This window comes from Macaca fascicularis, chromosome 7 (genome assembly GCF_037993035.2).
Source record: "Macaca fascicularis isolate 582-1 chromosome 7, T2T-MFA8v1.1".
Lineage (NCBI taxonomy): Eukaryota > Metazoa > Chordata > Mammalia > Primates > Cercopithecidae > Macaca > Macaca fascicularis.
Genome location: NC_088381.1, coordinates 73035715 through 73063558, shown reverse-complemented (window position 1 = coordinate 73063558; position 27844 = coordinate 73035715). Strand labels below are relative to the sequence as shown.

The window sequence follows — 27844 nt, the reverse complement described above, 5'->3', positions numbered from 1 at the left end:
TCCACTTTTACAATTGAGTTTTATTCTAGAACAAATGGTTTTACAACAAAGCTGATCTTAAATAGTACATTTTCCCGCTGATAACAGCGCTAGCTTCCTTCAACCCCCAGACCAAGGGATCAAAGCTACTGCTCAACTGCGTTTGACACCAGCTACCGACTTTTAAGGAATCTAGAACAAAGTCCTGGAGCCAGGCCAGAAGTAGTAAAAGACTCAGCTAGCCCCTTCCTCTGTGCTGTGCTGACTGGGAGGGAGCCAGTGACTGGACATCTATGACCCCCCAAGTTTGTGGAACGTGGGGCTTCAGCTAAGGGTAGTGTGATTTCAGCAGTGTCTCTACCTCCCTGACCCCTGTGCTGCTTTGCTCTGTCGTCACCTCCCACACAATGTCGGGACACTGACCGGAAGTCAAACCTGTGCCTGGTGACCACAGACAAGAACAGGGATAACCGTGACCCTTGCTGCTGTGTCCTCACCAAGGCCAGCGCCCCACCTGCTGCAACAGCCAAGCCAGAGCAGTTCTGTCTGGGCCACAGCTACTCAGCCTGTGGACTCAGGCGTTATCCTGAAGAAGTTGCAACAAATCCTCAAAGAATAAACAACGTTGTGGCCCCTTTTTGGGCTTTAAAAAAAAAAAAAGGGAAAACAGAAACTCACAGTGGCTGTGGCTCACCACATGCCAGGTACTGTGCCAAACACTTCACATTTAGTGCTCATTACAACCCTATGAGGTAGGCCGTACCACTATCCCCATCTTACAGATGAGGAAACAACAGGCTCAAGAGTGAAGTCCCTCGCTTGCCTAGTATCTCAAAGCTAAGTGGCAAGCAAAGATGGGGCTCCAAGGTCTGTGTGACCTGAGTTCTTGGTTACCCAATATTTCAAAACTGTCACTTAGGAAACAAGAGAACATTTTTAGAAATAGGAGAAAACCCAACAGCCACAGTGATAGTCAAAGAGCTGAGGGGGCATCAGACCAGGTTCAGGGCCACTGCTAACTGCCAATACCCTGCCCCAGCCCCAGGAGACATACAGACTCTACTCCCCTAAACGAGTAGCCCTGCTCTTAATAAATAAATAAAGGTCAGGCACAATTCTACACAAAGGCCCCAGAATTCAAACCACTGTCTTGTTTCTCAGGCTTTTGCTTAAGAGCCCAGTACTGGGTGGACTGGGGAAGTCCCTGATTTGGGTCAAAATAAATATGCCCGTTCTCATCCAAAGCTTACCTGCCTTCCCTCCTCCCTGAGCTGTGCCTGGGGCCTTCTGTTGCCAAGCATGTTAAGGGGCCAGTTCCCCACGAGAAGCCTGTGGGCTCTGCTATTCCACTGTAGCCTAGCAGGGAGCTGACAGGCCATGCAGAGCACGGAGTTCCTACAATGGCTGTAGCCAGAGTTCCAGGTCAGGGAGGTGGGGAAGAAATGTCTCCTTTAGGACTTAACTCTTTAACTTCAGGGCATATTTATTCTGAACCCAAAATGAGTGGAGGAAGAGGTAGGCAATAAAAGGAAGATAACTTTACCCCAAGTCATTCAGTTGGGGTAAGGGAGCTCCAGGATATTGACACCCCCACCCACCAACCCCAGAGAGGGTGATATGATTCCTTTCATTAGCACAGCATGACGACTCAGGAGATCTGAGGGGTGGGGAAGGCCACGACAACCTGGTCAGTCTGTGGACACATTCTCTACTCCTGCTGGGCCCTAGAAGATGGTCCACCTGACATCTCCATGGAGTCTGTAAAGTGCCATTAGCAAAATCACAGGAGTCAGGAGAAAGAACCAACAGCCCTGGAGAGACAGAGCCCTATGCTGTGAGCAGAGGGTGTCAAGATAACAGATGACCCCAACTCCTCTGGCCCTGGGGCTGGCTCGCTGCATCCTGCCCTGCCCTGCCCAGGAAGGAGTGCCCGCTGCTCTCCTGGCCCCCACTTCCTACTGGCCACTCAGAAGCCCAGTCAGGGAGCCCCGCCCCCTTCTCAATTCCTTCTGTCCTGTGCCTCCCTGGCTCCTCCTCTGCTGCCGTGGGCAAGGTCTTCGGGCCAGTACTGGTCCTCCATGTACTGTTCCATGTCTGTGCTGCTGTCAGGTTCTCTGTCCTCAGGGCAGGTCCAGAGGCTGCGGGCCTCCTGCTGTTCCCACTGCACCTCCACCAGCCGGTAGAGCTCCATGGCTGTCATGGCATCTTCTACTGATGAGTGCCCGTGCGGGCCCACCTGCTAACAAGAGCCAACACATCACTGCCTGCAAGCCTGGTGAGAGGCCTGTTACTCCAAGAAGCAAGGCCAGTTACCCCGGGTTCTTTGTGCAGGCCCAAGAATACATATGCTCAGAATGGAGGTTCACAGAAAAGGGATGGAACCTCAACTGTACACCATAAGCCATGCAGCTTCTCCAAGCCTGTTTTCCTCAAATATAAGGCATGCTAAAAATCTCTTGCTTCAAAGGCTTGCAGAGCAGATGAATAATAAATGTGAAGCCCAACAGGAGCAAGAGGTACTGGCTCCTCATCTAAGGCTATATGTCTGGTCGTAGGGGATGGGAGACCACTCTTTGGGGATACAAGAACCAAGAGTGAGGCAGGGTACAGATCTGGAAGAGATCAGCCTAGGAGAATGTGTTCTGGGAGAATCGCAGTACACACTGGGGAAGAAGGACCATGGAGAGAAACACCTGGGGCTGCCTGTACAAGAGGGAGACCCATTTATGCAAGGTCCCTGGACCTGGACTAGGGAAGAGAGAATGACAAGGAGGCTAGAGGCACAGCCCAAAGCCTTGTCTGTGGCTCAAGTGGCATGGAAGCCAGGCGGGCCTCCCTCCCTTCCAGTCATTCTCTCACCACGCACCTGGATCTTCTTGTGCAGCAGCTGCAGGGCCAGGTCCTTTAGAGAGACCCGGGCCCGGGTGTGGAGGCCAGGCTCGCTGAGGAAGTTTGGGACATAGGTGGTATCCCGGGTCTGGCTCCGAGGGTGGACATACTTGAGGGCCTGGAAGTCGTTGTGCAGCGCGTGCCCCACCACCACCTTGCCCTTCAGGAGCTTAAGGATCTGTGAGCAGAGAGAGGAGTCAGGGAGATCCCCCCACACCCCATCAGGCTGGCAGGAGACACGCCCTGAGAACCCTTGGCCAATAGGTGCATGGATCCCTGTGGAGGGAGGCAGCACAGAGTGGGGAGATCATGAGCTCCACAGTCAACCATGCTGCCCCAAGTCTGAACCCAGACCCTTCTACTGTCTATACGCAGGGGCATACCTATGTCTTCCGCACCTGTCAAAGGGGAACACTGGCAGCAGCATTCCGTGGGGTAGCTGTAAGGACTAAAGGAGGTCATGGATGGAAGTCTTCCTGTTACCAGATACAAGCAACTCTACTGCTGGCGTTGGCTTTCCTCTCAGGCTGGAAGACGTCACCAGGCCTCCACCCCACTCTCCCCCACCCCACTGTAAGGTCTGTGAGTGCAGAGACCATGTTGGACTTATTAGTGGTGCTCCAGGGAAAGCGCCACATTTATTCTTTTTTTTTAATGCCTATCTTTTTCCAGTAGCAGAAAGCATTACATTTACTGATTTATTATTTACTTATCACAGGAGGTGATCAATAAAGACCAGCTGGGTGAAGTCAACAGAACCGTGGCTGTCACTGGTAGACACACCACAGCAGCAGCTCTTATGAGCAGTAAGGGCCATAATCCCTGTCTTCAGGACTCTGCCCCCTTGCCCTGCTGTGTACCAACTCCTCCTCACTCTCTTAACCTGCTCTCTTGCTCAGCTCTGGCTGCTTGCACATTGTGTTCCTCCCCTCCCTGCTGGGTGGCCTCCTCACACACCAGGGAGGCCACGTCCAGGGCCATGGGCCAGCAACTCCCTCCAGCCCTCTTAGCTCGGCTTAGGCTCTCCTTATCACCAGCTACTGGCCTCCACAGCCTACCTCTGCTGGCAACATATGGTTTATCCCTAAACTCAGCTTTCATGGCAGATGGATAAGATGCATTGAGACTTTATGGTAGGGACATGCCACCATGCTGGTCACTCACCATACTGCCCCTCCCCCCGGTCGGCCATGAAGTGGAAAGAGATGGAGCACACCCTACAGTGGCTCAGAGTCTGGGCAGACAAAAAGTGGTCCTGCTCTTGGGACCACCACCCACCAGGTCAATGGAAGGGACCAAGGAGCTGGAGCGTTCACCACACACCTCCCCTCTTGTTGCTACTCTTACTGATTGGCCTCCTTGATACATAAAATAACCTCCAATCATTTCAAAGGAATGCTCGGGCCACAATGTTATGTGAAAAAGTAGGACACAAGATAGTGTACACCAGTATTTCCCAACCTTGCCTAATCCCAAGAATAACCCAGAAGTCTTAAAAAGTGGTTCTGTTATAAGGCTTGTTTAGAAAATGCAGATTTGTCTCAATGCAATTGATGTATGACACATTTTGGGAACAACGCAAATTTCACCTTTGCTTATGCATAATTTCGTCCTTGAGAAACACTGAGTGAACGCAGAAAACTGCATCCAGCTGAACTGAGCCAAGAGGGCATACACAATATGCACACAGCAACCCTGGTTCACCTGTGTGATGAGCCACACCCATCCACAGCTGGTGTCACACTTCCTGTCTGACTTCAAAGAACTCTCCTTCCACCACTTCACAGAAACTCAAGCTGCAACCTTTCTGCCTCCTGTTCCCACAAGCAAGCTTTAGGACTTTTTCAAGGTAAAGTGCCATACTTATTGGTGTATTGTGCATTTCTTAACCATTTAAGATGTGTGGAATAAGGAAAAAAAAAAAAAAGAAGAAACAAGATGTGTAAAACTGGACTATCTTTTTTATTAGGTTTCTATCTTATCTTTGGGGTACCACTGATGTCCTTTTTAATACTGTTCCCTTCCTCCATTTCCCCTTAAGCCCTGTGGCTTTATGGTGCAAGTCTGCACAGTGTGATGATTTTTTGGAACAAGGGTCAGAGCCCTCCCCAAGCCTAACGGATCAGGGTCTCTACGGGGGGAACTGAGGACAGGGATCCTGGATTGTTAAAAAGGCCTCAGGTGTTTCCTAAGCTCAAGCATGTTTGGGAATTCCTGGTACATCAGTGTGGTCCCAACCACTAATTACATTTTTCTAAGCACTAAGAAACTAACATAAGGAAATAGGCCAAAACATGCATACCTGACCATGATGCCACTGTGGGCTTTACAAATTTTATATCAACGCATACAACTTTTAAAACAGAAAGCAAACTCTAAAACGTAAGCTGTTTATCACCTTACAGTTGGTGTAGCCTTTCTATATTGTCCTGTGCAACAGGCCAGCAATCCTTATCTGGAGGCAGGTTTGGGATTTTATTTTTATTTCCCCTATTCTAAGGAGAAGGAACTTACCGTTCGGAGCAGTTAGGTGACTTTCCCAAGGTTTCTTGCCCCCAGTGAAGCAAAGTGGTGACTCAAACCTAGGGTGGCTCTTTCCAGCCCACCACACCTCCCAAACAAGTACCCAACCCTGCCCTTACCTCTTTCTGGGCCACCTGGAAGGGGATAGCCTTGCGCATGTGCTGCCGAGTGACGCCGCTCCAGCGAGTACGGTAGTCAACGATGGGCATCTCAGGCCTGATGTACTTGTCATAGAGGACATCGCCATGGTAACTCACGATGGAACAGCGGGCCAGCTCGCTCACCCGCCCTTGGGGTCCCGTGCCCACCATCTCACAGTCGATAGCCACACACTTGCTGGGCAAGGGCCCTGAGGCTCTCCTGGGAGCGGGCCTTCTGCTGCATGGGGCACTGCCAGATCCAGCCCTCAGACACTGCTTCCCACTGCTGGCAGCCTCAGTTGCTGGCACTGCCCTGAAAGAGGTGGGCAGTAGGGAGGACCCTGGTTCTGGAGGCACGCTCAGCAGCCCCTGCTCCTGCAGCAAGGCCTTCCGGGCCATGAACCGCTGGTGCTGTCGGCTCCTTCTCTTGTGCCTCTTCCGAAGCACATCCTTGGCATTTGGGATGGTGAAGGAAGGGCACAGGCACTGAGCAGACTCAGGGGCCTCCCGTGGTACCATTCCAGTTGGCTCACTGCTTGGGGCAAGGGAAGCCAGGGGAGTAATCTTCCAATGGGGCAGCAGCCTGAAGAGAGAACAGACAGGCAGAAGGGCTGGGTGAGAGTGTGCCAGGCAACCCATCCACCCTCCCTCCCTACAGCCCATCCACCATCCCCTCCTCCCCACGGTGGGGATGCCCGAGAGCCCTGCACTGTAGCTGGTGGCTCCCAGATTGAGCTGAGGACCCATTTCACTAATAAAAGCATTCATACTGTAAACACATGCAAGTCACTGTTGTAAATACTACATGGAATCACTCGATCTGTTCAATGACCTGAACAAAGTATTATTATCTTCATTTTACAGGTAAGAAACTGAGGCACAGAGGTGAAGAAACTTGCCCAATTAGTAAAGGCCAAAGGCTGATAGGAACCCAGAATCCACACCTTCAACCTCAATCAAACCATGGCTGAGTCCAATATTGTTAGCAGCAGATTTTTTTTCTGCTGTGATTTTTAGCTAAGAAGTATCAGACTTTGACAGAGGTATGGTTATAGGAAAATAAAGGTTACAGAAACTGTATAGCCCTTTTTAAGAAATCATTTTTTGAAATATGAAGGCACAGATCCTCAGAACCTGGAGAAAAAATTTCACAGGAAGCCCGCAGTAATTGAATAGCTATATTTTTTGTAATATGTTAACCAAATGTTATTTATTTATTTATTTAGAGATAAGGTCTCGCTCTGTCACCCACGCTGGAGTGCAGTGGCGTGATCACAGCTCACTGCAGGGCTCAAGTGATCCTCCCACCTCAGCCTCCTGGGTAGCCGGGACTACAGGTGCACACCAGCACACCTGACTAACTTTTTTGTATTTTTAGTAGAGATGGGGTTTCATCATGTTGCCCTGCTGGTCTTAAACTGGGCTCAAGTGATCCGCCCACTTCAGCCTCCCAAAGTACTGGGATTACAAGTATGAGCCACCATGTCCAGCCTTCAAATGTAATTTCTTTACCTGACTTTGTAATTCATTAATCACCACAGCATCTACAAACATTTAAAAGTCCTGATCTGAAGTGCTTGCAGATTTCTGTGGTGGGGTCCCACCCAGCGGACTTTAAGCCCTCGTCATTGAAACCTAGGATAAGAGGTGCTCTCGCACATTGCTGCTACAGGAAATGTCTAATGTTCCTGTGAGTTTGCAAAACCCAGCATCTTCCCAACAGCTGAGGCCATAGCTTGGAAAGCCTATCTCATTTGTTATGCCAAGTCAGTCAGTACATTTTTAACAGATCAAACAAACTAGGGCTTTGAAGTCAGGCAGAGCAGGGTTTAACTCGGCTTATTTATTTATTTACTTATTGAGGCGGAGTTTCATTCTTGTTACCCAGGCTAGAGTGCAACAGCATGATCTCAGCTCACTGCAATCTCCGCCTCCCAGCTTCAAGCAATTCTCCTGCCTCAGCCTCCTGAGTAGCTGGATTACAGGCATGCGCCACCATGCGTGGCTAATTTTCGTATTTTTAATAGAGATAGCGTTTTGCCATGTTGGACAGGCTGGTCTCAAACTCCTGACCTCAGGTGATCCGCCTGCCTCGGCCTCCCAAAGTTCTGGGATTACAGGCGTGGGCCACCATGCTCGGCCTAACTCAGCTCTCTGTAAATTACCTAAACTGCTGAGTTTCAGTTTTCAGGCATGTAAACTGATCCTACCACCCCCTCTACTGTGTGAAGAGGAAATGACACAATGTATGCTGGGGTATTCCTGTATTCTAAACAGCAGGGGCTCAATAATCACTGTTCCTCCTCCCAGAGAGGTTAGACTCTAGCCTGTGGTTGGTAACCAGCTCTTCTCAAGCCAGAGCAGTGCAACCCAGTGGGATAGAGGTTTTTCCAGAAGGACTTCTGGGTGGTGGCAGACTCACAGCCCTTTTCCAAGCCACAGGCCTTCTCCTGCCTCCCTTCCCACTCACAGTCCTCCTGCTCTTTCAGACTCAGCTATTGTTCTGCCACTAGGTTGCACAGGCCAATGCCACACTGAAGCCCTCTCGTGTCTCCACTGTGCCAAGTGCTGGGCAGCTGCAAAGGTGGATCCTGGACTCCAAGAAGTTTAGTTTCATGGTGGAGCCAGAAACCAAGCACAAAGTGTGTTAAGGGCTGAATTAGAGGTGCTAGGGAGGCAAAACAGGTTGGAGGACAATTCTCTGGAGGCTTCCTGGAAGAAGCTAAATCTGTGTGCATGTAAAACAGTAACCTTCCAGGTAGAAGGGAGAAGAATCAGTGGCCATGTTAGGGGCAAAGGCTTTAAAAAAGAGTAACCCAGGGTGGAGGAAGAGGGCCCACCAGCAGCCTGAAGTCACTAGGGTGTAGAGCATAAGGCGGGTCATGCTGGAGGCACTGCTCCTCGCTCCTCTCTCCTTTGCACCATTTCATCTTCTGCTTCCCACTCTGGTGGCCCTTCCACGAGCCACCCCTACTCCAATCTGGTGTCCCCTGAATTGGTGTCTACTGGCCAAGTGAATGGGGGAGCCTCAGAGGCACCTATGGAGGTCACTGAAATAACCCATAGTAGCCCTGACTCAGAACATTAAGTCTAGCTGGGGAGCAAAGAAATTCATCCCTCTGTGCTGAGCTCTTATAGCACAAGTTGAGAATTATTACACCCTTCCAAGTCCATTGGTACACACAGTCTACCTCAGAGCTATGTGAAGGCAGGTTGGAGCCTTGATTGTCTCTGTCCCTTCCCCAACAGCCAGCCTAGAAGCTAGCACGTGGCAGGTCCTCTTCAGAAGGGTGTAGAAAGAGGTCTGGAGAAGAAGAGAACCTGAGCAGTAGCAGCAGAGATTAAGAGAAACGGGAAGGGGGTGGGAAGTGAGGTGAATTGCCAGGTTTGATGATACCACAGCATTTCCATAAAGACTCTCCACACTCTAGGGCAGGGCACCGCATCCCGACTTGACTCATCCAGACCTGACCCGTCCTGACTCATTCACCCGGCTTGCTCATCCCATCCTTTCCAGGAGAAAAGGTCTTTTAAAAAGGTCTTAACTGTAACCAACTTCCTCATATTGACAGTCACATCTTAGAACTGACAAATTCAGAACCTCAATTTCCTTCAGTCTAGCAATGGGAGAAAAAAGCCTAAGAAGCCCAATGCCAACCCTGCTAATAACTAATTTGGGAAAGCGGGGTGGTGGATAGTCCCCTCCTTTCTCTGTGAGGGGCTGAGGCTAGGACTAGGGTGGGTGGCTTTCCTGACCCTACTGGCAAGGTTTTAAAGAAGCCAGAAATTAAGTTATCTGAGAAAAGGTCTCTATGGCCTCCTATTTCAAGAGAGGAAAGCAGTCCTTTTCCAAACACCCTGACCTTGCTTGAGAGAAGAGAGAAAGAGAGCCCCCCCTCCCACATACTGTTCTATATTATTTTATACTCAGTACCTGTTTTAATAAGAAACGAGGAAGCGAAACCAAAGGCAGGCAGCACAGCACCGCACCAGGCACCACACCGGAAACCAGGCCTGGGCCTGCCTGACCTTAGCCTGATAGTTAAAATTCAAACTATGACCTAGCAACCGATGTTATCCATAGATTCCAGACATTGTGTGGAAGGACATTGTGAAATTTCTTGTTCTGTTCTGTTTCACTCTGATTACCGGTGCATGCAGCCCCTGTCACATATCCCCTAGATTCTCAATCAATCACAGCCCTTTCATGTAAAATCTTTAGTGTTGTGAGCCCTTCAAAGGGACAGAAATCGTGCGCTCAACAAGCTGGGATTTTGAGACACTAGTCTGCTGATGCTTCTAGGTGATTAAAAACCACTTCCTTCACTACCTGGGTGTCTGTGGGGTTTTGTCCATGGCTCCTCCTGCTACATGCTGACAAGTCAAAACCAACAGTCATCAAGGACACACCTCTTTGGGGGCCCAAATGTAGCTCAGTGAAGCTGGAGAGAAGTTCCACTCAGATAAAACAACCCTTTCAATAAGGACAAATACAAGCCTTTCTCTAGCCTGGACCCAGCGCTCTGGGAGGTCAGACACCGGGCCTTCAGGCAGGTAGGGGGTCCCTGGCCTAAAGAAAGGGTCCCAGCTGCAGAGTCAATGGAGCAAAGGCCCCAAAGGAACCACGAAGTCAGAATCCTCAGTGGCATCAGAGTCACCAACCTGCTGGCTGATCAGGAGGGCAGAGGGCAGTTCTAGACCCTCCTCTGGCACTAAATAGCTAGATGATCTGGGGCAAGTCACGTCTCTTCACCATCAACCGAGGGCTGTGAATTAGATAAAGGCTTCCCAAATACAGTTAATTACCAAATGGCATCTGATAAAAGGCTGATTTTCAGGCCCACTCCCACACCGTCCTAATTGCTATTTTGGGGAAAGGGGCCTGAGAATCTACAGTTTCAAAAAGAGCGCGCACGACCCCTACCCTCAAGCCACGATTCTGATAATTGCCCAAATCTGAGAAAATCTGGCTCGATAAGGTCCCCTGTGCTGCTAAAAAGTCCAAGGAACACCGACAACAACTAAAGTCTGCTATCCCGGCACGACCTCCCCGCTGGCTGGCGTTCTCCAGGCGTGACGCGTGGGAGGCCTGATCTCACCGGGAAGGACTCGGGCGTTGGTCACTTGCTGGCCGCGGCTGCTGGGCCGAGTCCCAACGACCAGCGCCGCCCCCTCTGGCCCTGGACCCCTGAGCAAAGCGAGGACTGGAGACAGGCGGCGCCCGGCCTGCTTTTCTGCCGGCCGGTGGAGCACGGTCAGCCCAGCTCAGGCGACACCGCCGCAGGCCGGGGAGGACACAACGCGCGGGGCCTGCGACCCGTGACACGCGGCCTCAGCCCGCCCGACCCCGCCGCCCCCGCACAGGGTCCTAGATCTCACCTGAAGCCCCGCGCGTCTCTTCCGGTCCGCACGTGGCGTCCAGAAAGCCGGCAGCTCCCACATGCCCGGGCAAGCCCGCTGCCACTGCCCGCCTATTGGCTCGCTGGACGGCAGCGCCCGCCCAAGGCCTCTTCTGATTGGTCGAGCCTGCCTGGCAGCGGGGAGGTGGACGAGAGCAGAAGGGGAGGGACTCCTGAAGAGGGCGTAACTCGTGCTGCGAGTTGACCATACTGGCGGGAAACTTTAAAGAGAAGGGAGGGGAGCCCGGCCTCCTCTCATCCCTGCCCGGTCCCATCTGTGTTCCCCGGCTCCAATCCACTCCTTTACCTGGGTCGAGATGTGGGCTTCTGTGAGCCTGGGACCACCAAAGGCCGAATGACTTACTGAGTACACCCACATCTGCAGACTGGGAACATCGGCCCCTACCTCCTCGGGTGTTCTGGGATTGAAGGAAATAATATACACAATGGGCACTAAATAATATACACAATGGGCACTAAATAAAGACTGAAAGGTTTCCTCCGTCAGCGCTGCTTTTTCATTTATTCTTTTGCAACATTTGACTCCTAAGTATTAAGTTCCTACGTGGGCTTGGCAGTGGGATGCACAGAATAAACACATAAGCATCCTGAGTTGTTTATCTAACAGCAGGGAAACAGCAAGGTTAACAGAAAATTCAGTGCAGCGTGAGGCCGGGGCGCAGTGGCTCACGCCTGTAATCCCAGCACTTTGGGAGGCCGAGGCGGATGATCACCTGAGGTCAGGAATTTGAGACCAGCCTGACCAACATGATGAAACCCCATCTCTGCCAAAAATACAAAAATCAGCCAGGCGTTGACGGGCGCCTGTAATCCCAGCTACTCTGGAGGCTGAGGCAGGAGAATCGCTTGAGTCCAGGAGGCGGAGGTTGCAGTGAGCCGAGATCGCGCCATTGCACTCCAGCCTGGGCAACAAGAGCAAAACTCCGTCAAAAAAAAAAAAAAAAAAAGAAAAGAAAAGAAAAATTCAGTGTAACATGAGTAATAACAAGAACAATAATAAACGGTTCACATGTATTATGTGAGCACGAATGATGTGCCAGGCAAAATATTCAGGTAATTTGTACAATGACCTTACTATTATTTCAGTTTTACGACTAAGGAAATTGACACTTAAATTAAGGAGAAACACCTAGAGTCCAAAGATCCTTACCTAAGCAGGCTGACTTCCCTTAGTTCCCATTTTGCAAGCAGAAATGGTATTGGAAAGGTACCTGTGATGAGAAATAGGCTAGGAGCTGTTTCTGATGGGAGTACAAATTTGAGGGAAGCAGGACAAGGAATGAGGTCACAAGAGAGATCAATCCTTTTACCCAGGCCCCAGAAGGCTTTGGGGAGGCAGAGGGATTTACGTCATAGATGGTTCACCAGTGGATCTGCATTTGAGAAAACTCATTCTGGCTGCAGCATAGAGAGGAATGGATGAGGACCGGAGAAAGACGAGTGGGAGAGCGGTTGTGGAAATTTGGACGATCCTGATGTCCAGAGTGGTGTGGAGGATAAAGAGCTCCCCCTATGACAGATTCAAATGCTACTTAGGAGTCAGCGTTGATCAGAGAGCACAGAGGAAGGGGTTATAGGACAGTGGTCTTCAGGCATGGAGACTGTGGGAGGTAAATCCGGGGCAAGGAGAGTTTTTTTTGTTTCTTTCTTTCTTTGTTTTTGTTTTTGTTTTTGAGATGGAGTCTCACTCTGTCACCCGGGCTGGAATGCAGTGGCATGATCTTGGCTCACCGCAACATCTGCATCCTGGGTTCAAGTGATTCTCCTGCCTCAGCCTCCGAAGCAGCTGGGATTACAGGCACGTGCCACCATGCCCAGCTAATTTTTGTATTTTTAGTAGAGATGGGGTTTCACCATGTTGGTCAGGCTGGTCTCGAACTCCCGACCTCGTGATCCGCCCACCTCGGCCTCCCAAAGTGCTGGGATTACAGGCGTGAGCCACCGCGCCCAGCCAAGGAGAGTTTTAAGAGAGTTAATATCCAGATCCTCAACTTCCATGGTGCTGGGCCTCAGTATATGCCTGGGGTCTTTGGGGTTCAGCTTCCCTCTCCTCCTATGTAACCAGCTGTCTCCCACTTTTCAAAGGCAATTCACATTGCACCTGTTCTAAATCTTGCTCTGCTGCATTACCTTGGAAAATAAAAGTCTCCAGGAGAAACAATAGGGAAAGTCTAAATAATGTATTAATTATTGTTGAAGACGGGGCTAGAAATCCTTCTACAAGTCAGGTGGTTTCTCATTCTTTGCTTTCACCAAGATCCAAGGAGGATCTAATCATGTTCTTAGGTCATTAAAAACATTTTCTTGAGACTGAGGCTGGTGGACTGCTTGAGGCCAGGAGTTTGAAACCAGCCTGGGCAACATAGCAAAATTTTTTTTGTCTCTACAAAAATAAATAAATGTGGAGGTGTGTGCCTATAGTCCCAACTACTGGGGAGGCTGAAGTGGGAGGATCCCTTGAGTCCAGGAGTTAGAGGCTACAGTGAGCTATGATTGAGCCACTGCACTCCAGCCTGGGAGACAGAGCCTGACAGACCCTGTCTCCAATCAATCAATCAATCAATCAATCAATAAATAAGTAAATGTTTTGAGTATAGATAATTATCAGGAATTTAAAAGAAGTGAGAGAACTGCCAGACTAAAACCCTTCCCACTTCTCTATGGTTTTAATGTAAACAACGTTTATCAGGCTTACAACTATAAAATCAAAATGACAGACTCACCCCTGTCTCATTCTTACAAAAAGTGATTTTCATCCCTGGACTCACAAATTTATGGAAAAATAACTGGCTCAATCCATCTCCTTCAAAGATACATTTTCCATGACATTTTAATGAAGATTAATTAACTTTTATGTTTAAAGAGTCTCTCATATAATGAAATGCTATGTATTTATTTTAATCATATGTACTACTAATAATTACAACAACATTTCAATCCAGAAGGAAAAATAATTAACCCTTAGAACCTCATGGTCACAGAAAATTTTTTAGAGTTAACAAGTTCAAATTTATCTACATAATTGTGTGACAGAAATGTACAATAGGGTGCTTCATAAAATATTACCAAGGATGAAAATACATTATGCTTGGATAAAACTCCATAGCAGAAGCTGAATGGGAAGAAAAAAAGAATGTTGCATATTACGTCAAATAAAAAAACAAATCCAGATTTCATAAAGAGAGATTTTATTTAAAAGGATGATTTTGGGGGTGGGGTGAGGGTGGTAAGACTCTCTAAACAGGGAGAACACTCAGGCCATAAATCTACAAATTCTCAAGGGGTAGGCAAAAAGGGATTTCCTTTTCTAGGGAGGAGTAAGCCAGTCTAGAAAGAACCTGGTGTAGGCAAGTGGGATGAACGAGAGTGACAGGATGGGGCAGTAGATCAGAGATTGCTTTATCCTGAGGCCAGCCTGTTCTCAAGGTTGCTGTTACAGAGGGATTTCATGCTGGTTTAGGCTGAGGGTGGGCCAAGATTCAGAGGCCTTGGGGAAGGACAAAAGCTTAACCAAAGTTTTATTAATGAGCATTTTTTTTCCAGCTGATCAATGGGCCAAGCCGTTCACCTAATCACTTATGAGGCAAATGGGAACTGGGGGTGTCTGTATCCAGTCTGGTAACAGGGTATAGTGGGGAATCGCCATAGAGGGGAATCCATGAGTTTTATCTCAGTCATATGGGGAAGGGTGTTTCTTTGCAGTGAGCCATTTCCAGAACCCGAGAGGGTGGGGTTGAGGTGAGGTTTGGGGGTGAGGGGTTAATCATTGCTTTTCTCTAGGAGCACAGTGCTTAGGTAAAACTCAACATTGTCAGAAATAGTTTTTTCATGTACTTTAAAAATGAAGGCCGGGCGCTGTGGCTCACGCCTGTAATCCCAACACTTTGGGAGGCCAAGGTGGGTGAATCACCTGAGGTCTCAAGTTTGAGACCAGCCTGGCCAACATGGTGAAACCCTGTCTCTACTAAAAACACAAAAATTACCTAGGTATAGTGGTGGTCACCTATAATCCCAGCTACTCAGGAGGCTGAGGCACGAGAATCTCCTGAACCCTGGAGATAGAGGTTGCAGTGAGCCAAGATCATGCCACTGCACTCCAGCCTGGGCAATAGTGCAAGACTCTGTCTCAATAAATAAATAAATAAATAAATAAATAAATAAATAAATAAGGTAGGCAAGGTGGCACATGCCTGTAGTTCCAGCTACTTTCGAGGCTGAGGCAGGAGGATCACTTGAGGAGAGCAGGAGTTCGAGGCCACAGTGCACTATGATTGTGCTACCCTCCAGCCTGGGCAACATAGTGAGACCCCACCTCTACAAAAAATAAATAAATGAAAATGAATAATATTTGTATCAAATCATTATGCTATTTAGAGTCCATTGCATTCATTTAATGACATATTTTTAAGATGTCCATATTTACAGATGCTCCGTGACTTAACAATGAGGCCATGTCCTGATAAACTCACTATAATTCACGAGTTGAAAATGCACTTAATCCGTCTAACCTACCAAACATCTATAGCTTAGCCTGACATACCTTAGATGTACTCACAACATTTACATTGGCCTAAAGTTGGGCAAAATCATCTAACACAAATGCTTTAATAAGGTACTGAATATGTCATATAATTTATTCAATACTGTATTGAAAATAAAAAACAGAATGATTGCATGGGCACTTGAAGTAAGGTTTCTACTAAACGTGTATTGTTTTTGCACTATTGTAAAGTGAAAAAAATGTTAAATTAAGCCATTGTAGGTCAGGGACCATCTATACTTACATTTATCATAAAAAAATTGCTAAGTGAAAAAACTTGATGTCCCAAGTATTCAGTAAGGGTGGTCTCACGTTGGCATCTTGACTGTAGATGGTAGTACTCATACCCATTCTTTCTTAGGGAAACCACTAAACTCACCCTCCAACTTCTGCTAGCTATGTGACTTTTGGCAAGGCTCTTGACCTCGCTGAACCAAGTCAGCCCTTCCCTTCTACCCAGAGGCTGCCTCTGGATTGAGTAAAAATGTCTCCTCCTAGGCCGGGTGCGGTGGCTCACGCCTGTAATCCTAACACTTTGGGAAGCAGAGGCCAGTGGATCCCAAGGTCAGGAGTTTAAGACCACCCTGGCCAACATGGTGAAACTCCATCTCTACTAAAAATACAAAAATTAGCCGGGCTTGGTGGCACGTGCCTGTAATCTCAGCTACTCAGAAGGCTGAGGCAGGAGAATCACTTGAACCTGGGAGGCAGAGGTTGCAGTGAGCCGAGATCGTGCCACTGCACTCCAGCCTGGGTGACAGAGCAAGACTACATCTTGAAGAAAAAAAAAAAACAACTCCTCCTTCCACAAAGACGAGGGCTTCTCTATAACAGAGCTTGTTTAGGCTGGAGCCTGGTGGGGAAAATCCCGTGATCCAAGCTCTGACCTCACAGACCCCATCATTTCCCCCTCCGCATTTTCAATCTGTAAACACTTGAGACAGGATTTGACCTATTTTGCATTTACAAATCATTATGCTACAGTCAGAGTGCCATTCTTCCTGCCCTGTGTACTCATTTTGAGGACTTTTTGGGGTACTGTGGGGATCCCCATGGTGCTGGGCCAGGCGCAGACTTGAAAGAGAGTGTTGATCTGCTCAATTTTTAGAGCAATTGTTCTCCATGTGTCGTCCTAGCCCAGCAGCATGGGCATTTACCTGGGAGTTTGTTGGACCTACTGAATCAGAAAATCAGGGTGCGGGGCCCAGAAAGTCAGGGGATGAGGCCCAGAAAGTCAAGGGGTAGGATTAAGAAAATTAGGGGGTGGGGCCCAGCATTTTAACAAGCTGATGAAATAGCTAATCCTGAGGCATGCTGAAGTTTAGGATCCATTGTGCTGGAGAGTATGAAGCTGACAACACTTCCAGTGCTAAATGTGAATAATGTACTTGTTTTATTCACACAGCTCCCCCCTCTCTTAGCTCTCTTGATCCAGCAGTAGCTGGACTTTGGACCTACCAGGACACAGCCTGGCACTGAGACAATTAAGGTACCTTTGTACCCTCCCCCAACTCCTGAGAATGTCCAGGATTCTCAGACCCAGACTAAGTCTCACATGGCTAATTTTTTAATGGAAGATGAGGGATTTGATCCAGGAGGGTTTTATTCTCTGCGGTTGCTTGCTCCATTCTAGATAGAGCCCCCTCACATATAAAATTAATCCTTCATTCAGTGGTCCCCAGTCTTGACTCAACATGCTGAACTGTAAAATACACAGATGCTTGGGGTCACACCCCAAGATTCTGATTTAACTGGTCTGGGGTGGGGCCTGAACAGGACGGTTTCTAAATCTCCCCAGGTGTTAGTAGTTTGTCGCTGAGACTGACAATTGCCGCTAAAGTGGAGTTACCTAAAGCTTCCAGCAGAGGACGCTGCCTCTCTGCCCATCCACGGAAACGTGAGCAGGGAAACCTGACAGCTGCAGTTGCGATGGGTGGGGCTGGAAATCAGGCTGCTTCCTAAACCTGGTTGATGCAGTTAAGGCGAGGAGCCAGATGCCCTGACCCTTGATTCGCTGACGCTTTTGTGTTGAGACTCCAAGAAAGTTACCTTAAAAAGTAGTAAGTTAGGGCTGGACGCTGTGGCTTGTGCTGTAATTCCAGCATTTTAGAAAGCCAAGGTGGGAGGATCACTTGAGCCCAGGAATTTAAGACCAGCCTGAGCAACACAGGGAGACTCTGTCTCTACAAAAAATACAAAAATTAGCCAGCCGTGGTGGTGGGTGTCTGTAGTCTCAGCTGATCGGGAGGCTGAGGGAGGAGGATTGCTTGAGCCCAGGAGGCTGGGGCTGCATTCAGCCTAGATCACACCACTGCACTCCAGCCTGGGTGACAAAGCCAGACCCCATTTCAATCAATCAATAAATAAAAACAGTAGTAAATTGTCTATTTTGCTGAGTGACCAAGAGATAAGTCACAACCTCTGCAGGCCTTGATTTTAGCATTTTTAAAGTGGGGAGGGATTTGATCTATATTCATTCTTTCAATATATATTGAGCCCCCTGAAATGGGCAAGATACTGATCTGGAAGGGGAAGGATACATATTTAAATGGGATAAAATTCCTACATGATAAGGGAGACTAATAGAAAGATGGTGGTTTCCATTTGTTCCTATTTCAGGATTGCAGACTTGTGGGTGCCCAAGGCTGGTGAAGAGGACAACCATGAAAACTATGAAAGAAAAGGCAGAAAAGACCAATATTGTGTATATACCTATGCCATTTTGTATTGTGACACTTCACTTGCCTACTAATCATAACAACCTAACAAGGTAGATGTGATCAATTCTGTTTTACAGTTGAGGAATCTGAGACTCAGAGATGTTAAGTGACAGACTCAAAGTCACACAGCTCGTAAGCAGTGGAGCCAGGATTGAAACTAGGATGTGTTTGACTTCAGAGTCAGGACTCCCCCCACCACTTAACACAGGCTCTTGTATCCATCCCTCAAATCAGGAATGCACCCCACTTCCCTCCCCAGATGCTTGTTTCACTGAGGCACAATCTCTCCCTGTTCCATCCCCACACCAGCCCCAGATGCTGAGGGCTGCCCAGGAGAGACTCACTTCCCCTCCTCTCCTGTTCTCCAGCTCTGCCCTTCCTGCCCAATCTGGGCTTCTCTCCCACTGTGAAGGACAGACACCTGCTGAGTGACACCAATTTGCAGACTTCTGAAGTGTAAATGAGATTTCTAATAGGACTGGCTTCCCACTGGCTTCAGGCAGGGTTAGCAGTAAAGGGAAATTTAAAAGACTGGAAGTGCAGAAGAAGAGAGCCAGTTTGGAGGAGAGGGAGCAGCAGAAGCAGAGGCAACCACAGTCTCTGGGTAGAAGTGAAGGGCTGACTTGGTTCAGAGAGGTCATGTGCCTTGCTAAAGGTCACACAGCTAGCAACCGGAAGAGGTAGAATGAGCTCAGCTAATGGCTGCAATTTTCGCATTCCCTAAATGAGTACAATCTCCAACCCCCAACTTAAGTTTGTAATATGCTTTAGTGTCCTCTGCTGTATGGATGGAGGAGGGTGGGAATATACTTAGGAATAGGGAGGGCATTTGGATTTGTTGATTGAAAAATGAATCTCCACTGAAAGTATCATCACCGTGACTCAGTGCTCAACTTAAGGCAAGGTACCCCCCAGGCAGAGGGATCAAGAAAGGCTGGGAGGCCAGGCAAGGTGGCTGATGCCTATAATCCCAGCACTTTGGGAGGCTGAGGTGGGCAGATCACCTGAGGTCACGAGTTCGAGACCAGCCTGGCCAACATGGCAAACCCCTGTCTCTACTAAAAATACAAAAAATCAGCTAGGCTGGTAGCATTCACCTGTAATCCCAGCTAGTTGGGAGGCTGAGGCTCAAGAATCACTAGAACCTAGGAGGTGGAGGTTGCAGTGAGTCAGGACTGCACCACTGCGCTCCAGCCTGGGACAGAGTAAGATTCTGTCTCAAAAAAAAAAAAAAAAAAAAAAAAGCCTGGGAAATGCTTTTTCTGATCACTAATTCTAATTGTATTCCTACCACAGTGGGGGATGGCCCCCAAGCACTGGACTGTTTTTCTCTTGGCCATACCTCTGGATGTCGCAGCACAGAGGCATGTACTAAGACCAAGAAATTCCATATACACAAGTCCACTCCCTCAGTTGTGGGGCAGGCACCAGACAAGCTCTGAGCTCAGGTGTGCCCCCTTGCTGCCAGGTGCACCGAACATCCGGCAACCTCGGTCTCCAGTACATACCTCTTGGTACCTGCGTATACTGTGGCTGTCGGGCCACAGACAGCGAGGCCCTGGGTGTGGGGTCACAAGATGCTTCCATTATAGATGCCCCAAAATGATTGTTGGGGGAATTAGTAATTAAGGAGGGTTTTTCTCCCCCTGCCCTTCAGGCAGTGGTATGGAAGCAGTCCACTGCTCCCTGAAAACAGAGACCCTGCCCCACTTCCCTGCTCACACCATAGTTTGTCCGTGTTTCTGGAAGAGTCTGCCGAGGGGTGTTCAGGGTGGTTACCAGAGATGTTTTCTAGGAAACACAAAAGATACAAAAAAGAACACGAGGAAGGATAGCAAAAAAGGGGGGCTCCCCCCATTTCCTGCACCCCGCTGCAATGGCTGGCACCATTCGGCAGACTGGGATTTGTTGTTGAGCGCAGTAAGACAACAACAAAATCACTAGTCTTCCAGACGGGGCCAGCCACTTCACTCTGTATCCAGGCCAGTTCTGCAAGGCGTTCGAGGACCACCCCCCTCCCCTTGCCACCAGGTCAGGGGTCTGGATGCTCCTTCAGGCTAGGCGTTGTCTCTGCGTTCGAGGACCACCCCCCTCCCCTTGCCACCAGGTCAGGGGTCTGGATGCTCCTTCAGGCTAGGCGTTGTCTCTGCTCCTATTACCAAATTCATCTCCTCTGAACACCTCTCCTCACCTCAAAATTCCCTGGAAAAAATATTTTATTTCTTTTTTTTTTTTTTTTTTTTTTGAGACGGAGTCTCGCTCTGTCGCCCAGGCTGGAGTGCAGTGGCCGGATCTCAGCTCACTGCAAGCTCCGCCTCCCGGGTTCGGGCCATTCTCCTGTCTCAGCCTCCTGAGTAGCTGGGACTACAGGCGCCCGCCACCTCGCCCGGCTAGTTTTTTGTATTTTTTAGTAGAGACGGGGTTTCACCGTGTTAGCCAGGATGGTCTCGATCTCCTGACCTAGTGATCCGCCGGTCTCGGCCTCCCAAAGTGCTGGGATTACAGGCTTGAGCCACCGCGCCCGGCCTTATTTCTTACTTTTCCCTTTTTTCCGGAGTGTTCTACTTTCTGTAATGGACATAGTTGTTTTGTTTTGTTTTGTTGAGACAGGGTCTTGCTCTGTCACCCAGACTGTAGTGCAGTGATGCAATCATGTCTCACTCCAGCTTCGGTCTTCCAGACTCAAGTGCTCAAGTGATTCTTCCATCTCAGCCTCCCTAGTAGCTGGGACTACAGCTAATTTTTTTTTTTAGTAGAGACAAGCTCTCACTATATTGCCCAGCCTGGTCTCAAACTCCCGGCTCAAGTGATCCTCCTGCCTCAGCCTCTCAAAGTGCTGGGATTATAGATGTGAACCACTGCACCCAATTTGAGCATACTTCCTTTACAAATAGGGAAATTATTTTTAAAGAGAAGCAGGCAGGTGGCTCATTTCTCTCTTTTCTTTACTAATCATGAAGCACTGAACCACCATGGAGAAGGGAAAGTAGAGCTCGGAAATGGTGAACCCTCTCTACTGGTGCCTCCCACTTCTGGAAGCCTATGGGCATGGCCCATGGTGAAAATTCTTCCAGTGGTTACTGAGCCCTGGAAGCATTGGAAGTACAGATTAGGAATGAAGTCAGAGTGGTGGTGCTGGGGTAAGCAGAGCAGGAAGAGAGGAAAAGGGGAAGTGGTTGTGGACAGGAGGCTGGTGGAATCCTGGCCCAGTCATCCCCTCCCTGCAGGCACAATGCTGGGGTCCCTGGTTAATTTCCCTTGCAGTGTGGCCCTGGTGGAGGAGAGGCAAAGCCCCTGCTGCCTGGGCCAGCCTGTAATTGCGCTGGCAGGGCACATCCGCTCCTTAATTAGCAAAAGCCACAATATCCTGGTGGCTCAGAGAGCATGGCCCTAATTGTATTTCTGCAGCAACTGAAGGATAATTACCCTTCCCTATTGGTGCTGCTTTTAATTCTTTCTCTTTTTAATTGTGAGTGCTTCCTCTTTAGCCCACCCTTCCATCCTTGGGTTTATTCTCTCTATCCAGAATGGGGGTGGGGGCTTGCCTGGTGATGGAGACGCTCAGGAGCAAGGGCAGTTGGGGGAGACATAGAGAAGACTGGCAGTACCCAGCTCTGAGTCCCAGCCCCTTGCAGCAGTCAGCCTGAGACAGGGCACAGTTCTGCCATGGGTCTGAGAAAAACCAAGAAGTTCTTTTGTGGAAGATGTAAGGGAGAGGTGTCCCTCCCCCAGAGGCTGTTATGACCCTCTTCAGTCCATCCCCCAGTGAGGTGCTGGCTCTGAAATTCCCAGCTGCCGAAAACTGAGACCTCCTTTCCCCATCCTTTAACCTATCAAGAAACAGAGATAGATGTGTGGCGTTTAATTTGTTTTACAATGATAATAATAATAAAAAGCCCCATGTCTCTTTGCCACTGTTGAGAGAGGGTTAGTCCTTCATCCTCACATTGTTTTAGAGACAAGGACCTGAGTGTGCCATTAGAGAACAATGCTAAGGTAACCCCTTAGTTAATAGGAGAGCTTAGCACCCTAGGTATTTCTAGGAAAAATAGCCCTTTCTTAGGGAGCTGGCAAATAAACTTCAAGAAGTAATAGATAAGCTAAAATGCACCACAAAGAGAGTTTGGAGAGAACCACAGCATCTCTCTGGATGTCACCTTGCAGGACTGACTGATCTAGCTTACATGAGCAACCCTGGCTCTAAAGCCACCACCCAAACCACTGCCCTGCTAGAAGCTCACTATGAGAGCAGGGACTCTTGCTCATTATTCTTCCCGGTGCCTCGCATGCAGCCTGGCCTGTGATAAATGAAACTGGTTGGCAAAGAAGCAGAGTTCAGAGACACAGTGGGACTGTGAGGTGTGAACAGGGTAAATCCATTTTCGTTGGCTTTTTCCTTACAAAGCCAATGAAGATGAACTTGCACTGACTTGACTGTGGCCCTAGTTTTCAAAATTCTTTAATTCTGGGCTCTATGTGAATTGGGAGAACAAGTAAGCAATAAAAGAGGCTGCTATAGTCTCAAAGAAATGTATCTTGAAAAAATGACCTGCCCTTGAGCCCACCAACTTCCACTCCCCACTTCTAATTTCTTTCCTCTGAATTTAGAGCTGTTCCCTTAGCAACACTTGTTTCCATGGTTTCCTCCATTACAATGATCCCAAACCCCTCCTCTCTTTTACCTCATGACAGTAATGGATGATGGGGATCCTCAATGTGGCCACTCCATGTTACCATAGTAACAATTAACTGAGCCTTAATTTATCTTTTGTGAAGAGGGCTAGGGAATATGAAGCTTTTGATTTGGAGGGGGAGGGTCCAGGTCTAGAGCTACCATTCTCATAAAGAAGAAGTTAAGCTATTTGTCTTAATACTAGCCAGTAGGATTTAGTTCAAACATTTGTTCAGCCCTACTTTAAGCAAAACTGAGTTTGAGGGAATCAAAGGGCTACAAGACATAGCTCCTAATATCGAAGGGCTTATAGTCTAGCACTAGGGCTCATGGTACTGCTGACCTCTGGCACAGATGGGGCCAATAAAGAATATGGCTCTTGACAGCACCATGATGATCAGGCATCTATCCACTCCCAGTATCCCCTCCTGCCAAGAACCAAAAAAAGACTGACTGAAGTGGTCTGTACTCACGTTAAGGCTTCTTCCAGGCTGTTATCAGAGAGTTTCTGTCCTGAAAGGGAAAGAACTTTGACTTCCCCTCTTTTTAGGGAAGTGGGGACCAATGCCAGCATCCCTGAGTAAGACTATTCGGTGCAGGAAAAAAGAGAAAAATAAACAGACTTGCCCATTGCCAATGCGACAGAGGACTGGGATAATCTCCAGTTCCAGGATCACCATCACCTACCTGCAACAAGTCTTCCTGGGAAGCGATGAGTCAGCTCTTACACTGAATTAGAGAGTCATTGTCTCCATCCATTCAGCTTTTCTATTTGTCACTGAAAATTCGGGCCGAAAGCGCAGCTCTGAAGAATGAAAGTGGAAAAACAAACAAATAAAAATCAAAGTGGAGAGGACACCAAACACCAAACACAAAACACCAAAGCTGAGAGCTGAGCAGCGTGAATCCAAAAGCTGAGATATCCATTATGCATCACACACAATGCAGCTCTTCCAACGTCTAGCTTTCCATCTTCATCACCAAAAGTTTTCACCAAATCTCTAATAATGAGGGCCAATTATCTACTTTTAGGGGAAATCACAAAATTCTCTGGACCCTCAGTGTGCTGGTAACAATAACCTGCACTGACTTGGAAAGATGATCACAGTATCTCCTAAAATGAAGGGGAAAAAAGCCATAGGACAACGTATAAGGCAGGTACGTTGAAGTAAGCTACGAATAGATAGGTAAAAAAACGTCATCCTTGCAAGTCAGTGCAATCTGGATTAGCCAAAATCAACTGCAGATCCTGAGTCCAGTACTCTGAGTTCTATCCTTTGCTACTGGATGGAACTAAGGCAGATTCAATCCTTCTGTGCACCCTGCTCACTCAGCTAGTCAGAAAAGGATAAATGGCATCCTCTTATTGGTTGACAAGGCAATACACACCAACCAATGAAAGAATGCTTCTTCCTTTCCAGCCAATAAGAGCTCAGTTATCTTCTTGAAAGGAAAGTAGACCCTTTGTCCATAAAGAAAATAAGCAGAAAGTGAATAATAATTTAAAAAAAAAATCAACTGTTGCTATGGGACATTACTGATGTAATCAATGATAGCTGCCACAGAGAATTCATAAAGGAAAGCACTTCTTTGGGAAGAAAAGTACAAAAAGCAGACCAGCTGTCTGGTCTGGTCTAAAGGGAAGTTTCTATAGTAACATGTGAGAGAAAAGCATTTTAATGTAAATACCCCCAAAACTATCAAGTCAGTTCACTGAGGGAATTTTTGACCTTTTAAACTTATGCTGAAATTACAATGATCAAAAATTTTTACATTAATAATAAATGAAGGAAATGGAGAGAAAAGAAGAGAACAAGATGAAAAAAGAAAAGACATGTGTGTTTACTGGTGCAGGGCATCACAGATAACCATATTATAGTTATTGCCTGAAACGGAAATATTCTCCATTCCTGTGTTGTCAAGTAACACCTCAGTTTAAAACAAAGTTCTTTTTGTTGTTGTTGTTGTTGTTTTTTGGAAAAGAGAAATTTCATGGCTCTTAAACAGACATATTTGAGGTGAAATAGTGCACAGAGCACAGGCTGTTCTGGTAACTTGCTAGCAATTTCCTCTGAAATCATTCTGAGAATGTTACAGCTGCCTTTCGAAAATTATGAGTGAAATAATTTCCTACTCAGATGTTTCAAATGAACACAGGCAAGGCAAGGCTGACAGGTGAAACATTGATTGACAGTGTTTGTCAATCAAGGGAAACAGAAAAACTCAGAGGGTTAGAAGCTTCAGGTGCTATATTTGCTAATTATGAAGGCAATGCTGGGGAGGAAGAAAAGAGGAGAGAATCTTGAGGAATCAAATGCGAGTGATGCTAGTGTCCATTTGCTAAGGGAGACACATTTCCCTCTGCCTGTGCTTTCTATGTGGTCTATGGGGCAAGGTGAGAAGTGAGGGTAATCCAGAATTCAGCCCCCTCTCCCCTGAGGGGAGTGGTTTAGTGGGGGGAGGGATGACTCTTAAACCAGGGAGAAAGCTTCTCTCTATAGTAGACACCCTTGGACAATTTCCTTGTTTCCCTCCTGTTCATTCATAAAAAGCAAATATTTTTTTCTCATTTTAAGGGGGAAAAAGAGAGGGTGGGGACAGGAACTCAGCTCCTCCAGTATAAAGGACTAAATGAAAAATATAAAAGCCCAAATTGTAAATCCTGGAGAAATGAAGCCAGTGGGGTGGAGCGGGGGAGGGGAGGACTGTAGTGGTGGCAAGGTAAGTTGCTTTGCTATGCGCCTTGACTTAAAAGAAAAACAAACAAACAAACAAACAAACAACAAACACCTTCCAGGATTTCCCCAGACGGGGCCTTATGCGGGATCAGTGCGCCTCTCACCTAGCCCGGAGAAGGCAAGGGCTCCCCAGGAGATATTTTAAATAATCTAGGTCTTCATGGATAATCAGTGGCCAAAGCCCCTCCACCCACCGTAACCAAGGCAACAGGAGGCAGAGGCTGCGATTGGTTGCCTGGTAACCATGCTAGTGCCTGAAGCCCTGTCCGTTCTCTTCCTCCTCCACCTCCGTTTGCCCTTTTGTGATAGCGTCTCTCCCTCCGCGGTTCCCCTTCTTGGTCAAACAATCATCTTTGCTCCTCATACAAAGGTCACTTTGGGCTCCTTTGGGTAAAAAACGCGTACCTTGATGTTCTTTTTGGACAGATTTCATCCACGCTTGAGTGTTGAGACCTAGATAAAATGTGCTTCTTACCTCGGCTTCAATATCTTCTCCCTCCACCCCACTCTTTCCCTTTCACTGATTCTCATTAAGGCGTACAGAGAGCGCGGGGAGGAAGGAAGGGAAAAAAGAAAGGGGAGAGAGCGAAAGGGAGCGCAGGGGAGCGCAGGATTTAAATGTGGCGATTTTTCACGGAACACCAGAGCCTGGGGCTCGCAGTAGATCCTCTGTCCCGCTTGCCCCTTTGCTCACCGCCTGCAATCGTTCCTCTGCTCCCAGCACCATTGCCTGCATTTGGCGCCAAGTTTTTCCACTGGTCGTAGCCAGGGCGAGAGAGAATGCTCTCCTAGATTCCCACACCTAAATCCCTGGAGAAATGAGGAAGATGAATCGCGCCTTCTTCCACGAACCTGTGTCACCTCCCGACCTCCTCCGCGTGGGATCAGGGCCGCGAGCGCAAGTGGCATGGGGCTGGGAGGCCGAGCCGCGCGCAGGCACAGACCATCGGCACCCTAGGGTCGGGGCGCTGTCCAGCCTCTGGTGCTGAAGCTGGAGGCTCGGATTTGCTGGGGGAGGGGCTCCAGGGACATTTAGCAGCCTGATTCTGAGCCAACTCCAAGCGGGTAGCGACTCGAAGGAGGTGCGCTTGGTCCGCCGAGTGGAAAGGCTATACACTAGGAAGCAACCGCATTAGACGCTCTCTTTCAGCAGATAGGGCTCCCCCAGGGCGCAATCCCCGGCGCCTCTCATTCCCCTTGCTGGAATTATTTGCCGCAATTGCGGTGGGTAGGAAGAAGGGCCCTTTGCACTGGGGCGATTACCCAGTGGTCTCCTGGTACTTTTCACATTTTTTCCTGCGGTTCTGGGCTCTCTGGGTGCTGTCCGGCAGAGTCCCCGGACTCCTGGCGCTCAGATTTGGTGGCAGGCAAAGCAAAGAGGAGAGGCTTGGAACGCGGAACCCAGCTGCTCTTCTGCATGCAACAAGTCAGCTGCGTCTAGAATCAGGGGCGAGAAGCGCGGGAGGAGCGGCGGCGGCGGGCTTGGGGCGGCTGGGTTGCGAGAGCCTGCTACCTCGAGGCTGTGGGACAGTCTCCTACTGGGCGCCGGACCGAGCGAAACAAACTGCAAGCCGGGTTTCCGCGTCGCCCCGGGCGGGTACTGGAACGAGACGCCCCCACACCTCTAGCCCGCCCAGCATCCCCCAGGAGCGCTGACCTGCTGGGCTCCAGAGTCGCTTTCCGTCCTCTTCATTTTGGCATGGCACATTTCGCGGGTGCCAAGCCTGGCCGCTCGCTTCCCCGGCCCTCCAGAGCAGCCTCAGGCTTAGCTTCCCGAATATCAGCTCCAGTCGGCTGCTCCTCCAGTCCCAAGCCCTTGACCTGGAGGAGAGAACTGGACGGGTGACCTCGGCTGGGATTTTACCTGGCATGGGTCGCCACGGCTAGGGAGGAAGACCACTTGCTCTCCGCTTCTTTCTGGAAGAAAGCCCCTCACAACCCAACTCTTCCCCGCAAGAGCCGCAGTGCAAGCAGCAGCGCAGTGCGGAGGAAGTGATGGGGTTTGAGGAAGCTGTTTGTGAAGTGCCCCTTGAATACTTGCCTCTCTGAGGCCGTCAGTCCTGGCTGGGTCCATAGTCCTGGCATGGTCCCCCGGGTGCAAACACAGTCGCCGCGGCTGCCGGGCCAGGGGAGAACAGCTGTTTTAAAGCCGAGACCAACCCACGGGTGGCCTGTCAGGGCCAAGGATGTTCATGACGTCATCCTGAAGGCAAGCGGAGAAAG

At 48.7% G+C, this 27844-nt stretch overlaps 1 protein-coding gene across 11 annotated transcripts; it reads right to left on the bottom strand.

Annotated features, from left to right (window-relative positions):
* On the bottom strand, window positions 1-27739 carry AEN (apoptosis enhancing nuclease). Of its 11 annotated transcripts, none has more exons than XM_073996675.1 (5): window positions 27279-27739; window positions 23571-23688; window positions 5511-6114; window positions 2846-3046; window positions 1-2215 (listed from the first exon to the last, which is right to left on the bottom strand). In XM_073996675.1, exons 3-5 carry the CDS (start codon window positions 6048-6050, stop codon window positions 1979-1981), a joined length of 978 nt encoding a protein of 325 aa, XP_073852776.1. In that variant the 5' UTR covers window positions 6051-6114; window positions 23571-23688; window positions 27279-27739; the 3' UTR covers window positions 1-1978. The 11 variants fall into 11 exon arrangements, with proteins under 11 accessions (XP_073852776.1, XP_015308846.1, XP_005560506.1 ...); XM_015453360.4 differs by having other exon boundaries at window positions 1-2218; window positions 27279-27435; XM_005560449.5 differs by lacking the exons at window positions 23571-23688; window positions 27279-27739 and adding an exon at window positions 10631-10977 and having other exon boundaries at window positions 1-2218.
* Between the last annotated feature and the right edge of the window lie 105 nt (window positions 27740-27844).

Bases quoted from the DNA above. Each gene is read 5' to 3' on its own strand.
- AEN (XM_015453360.4), bottom strand. From the start codon at position 6,050: ATGGTACCACGGGAGGCCCCTGAGTCTGCTCAGTGCCTGTGCCCTTCC. The intron at 3,047-5,510 runs GTAAGGGCAGGG...CTCTGCTCACAG, and splicing joins TCCAGGTGGCCCAGAAAGAG to ATCCTTAAGCTCCTGAAGGG. The intron at 2,219-2,845 runs GTGCGTGGTGAG...GGCTCTTGTTAG, and splicing joins TGCTGCACAAGAAGATCCAG to CAGGTGGGCCCGCACGGGCA.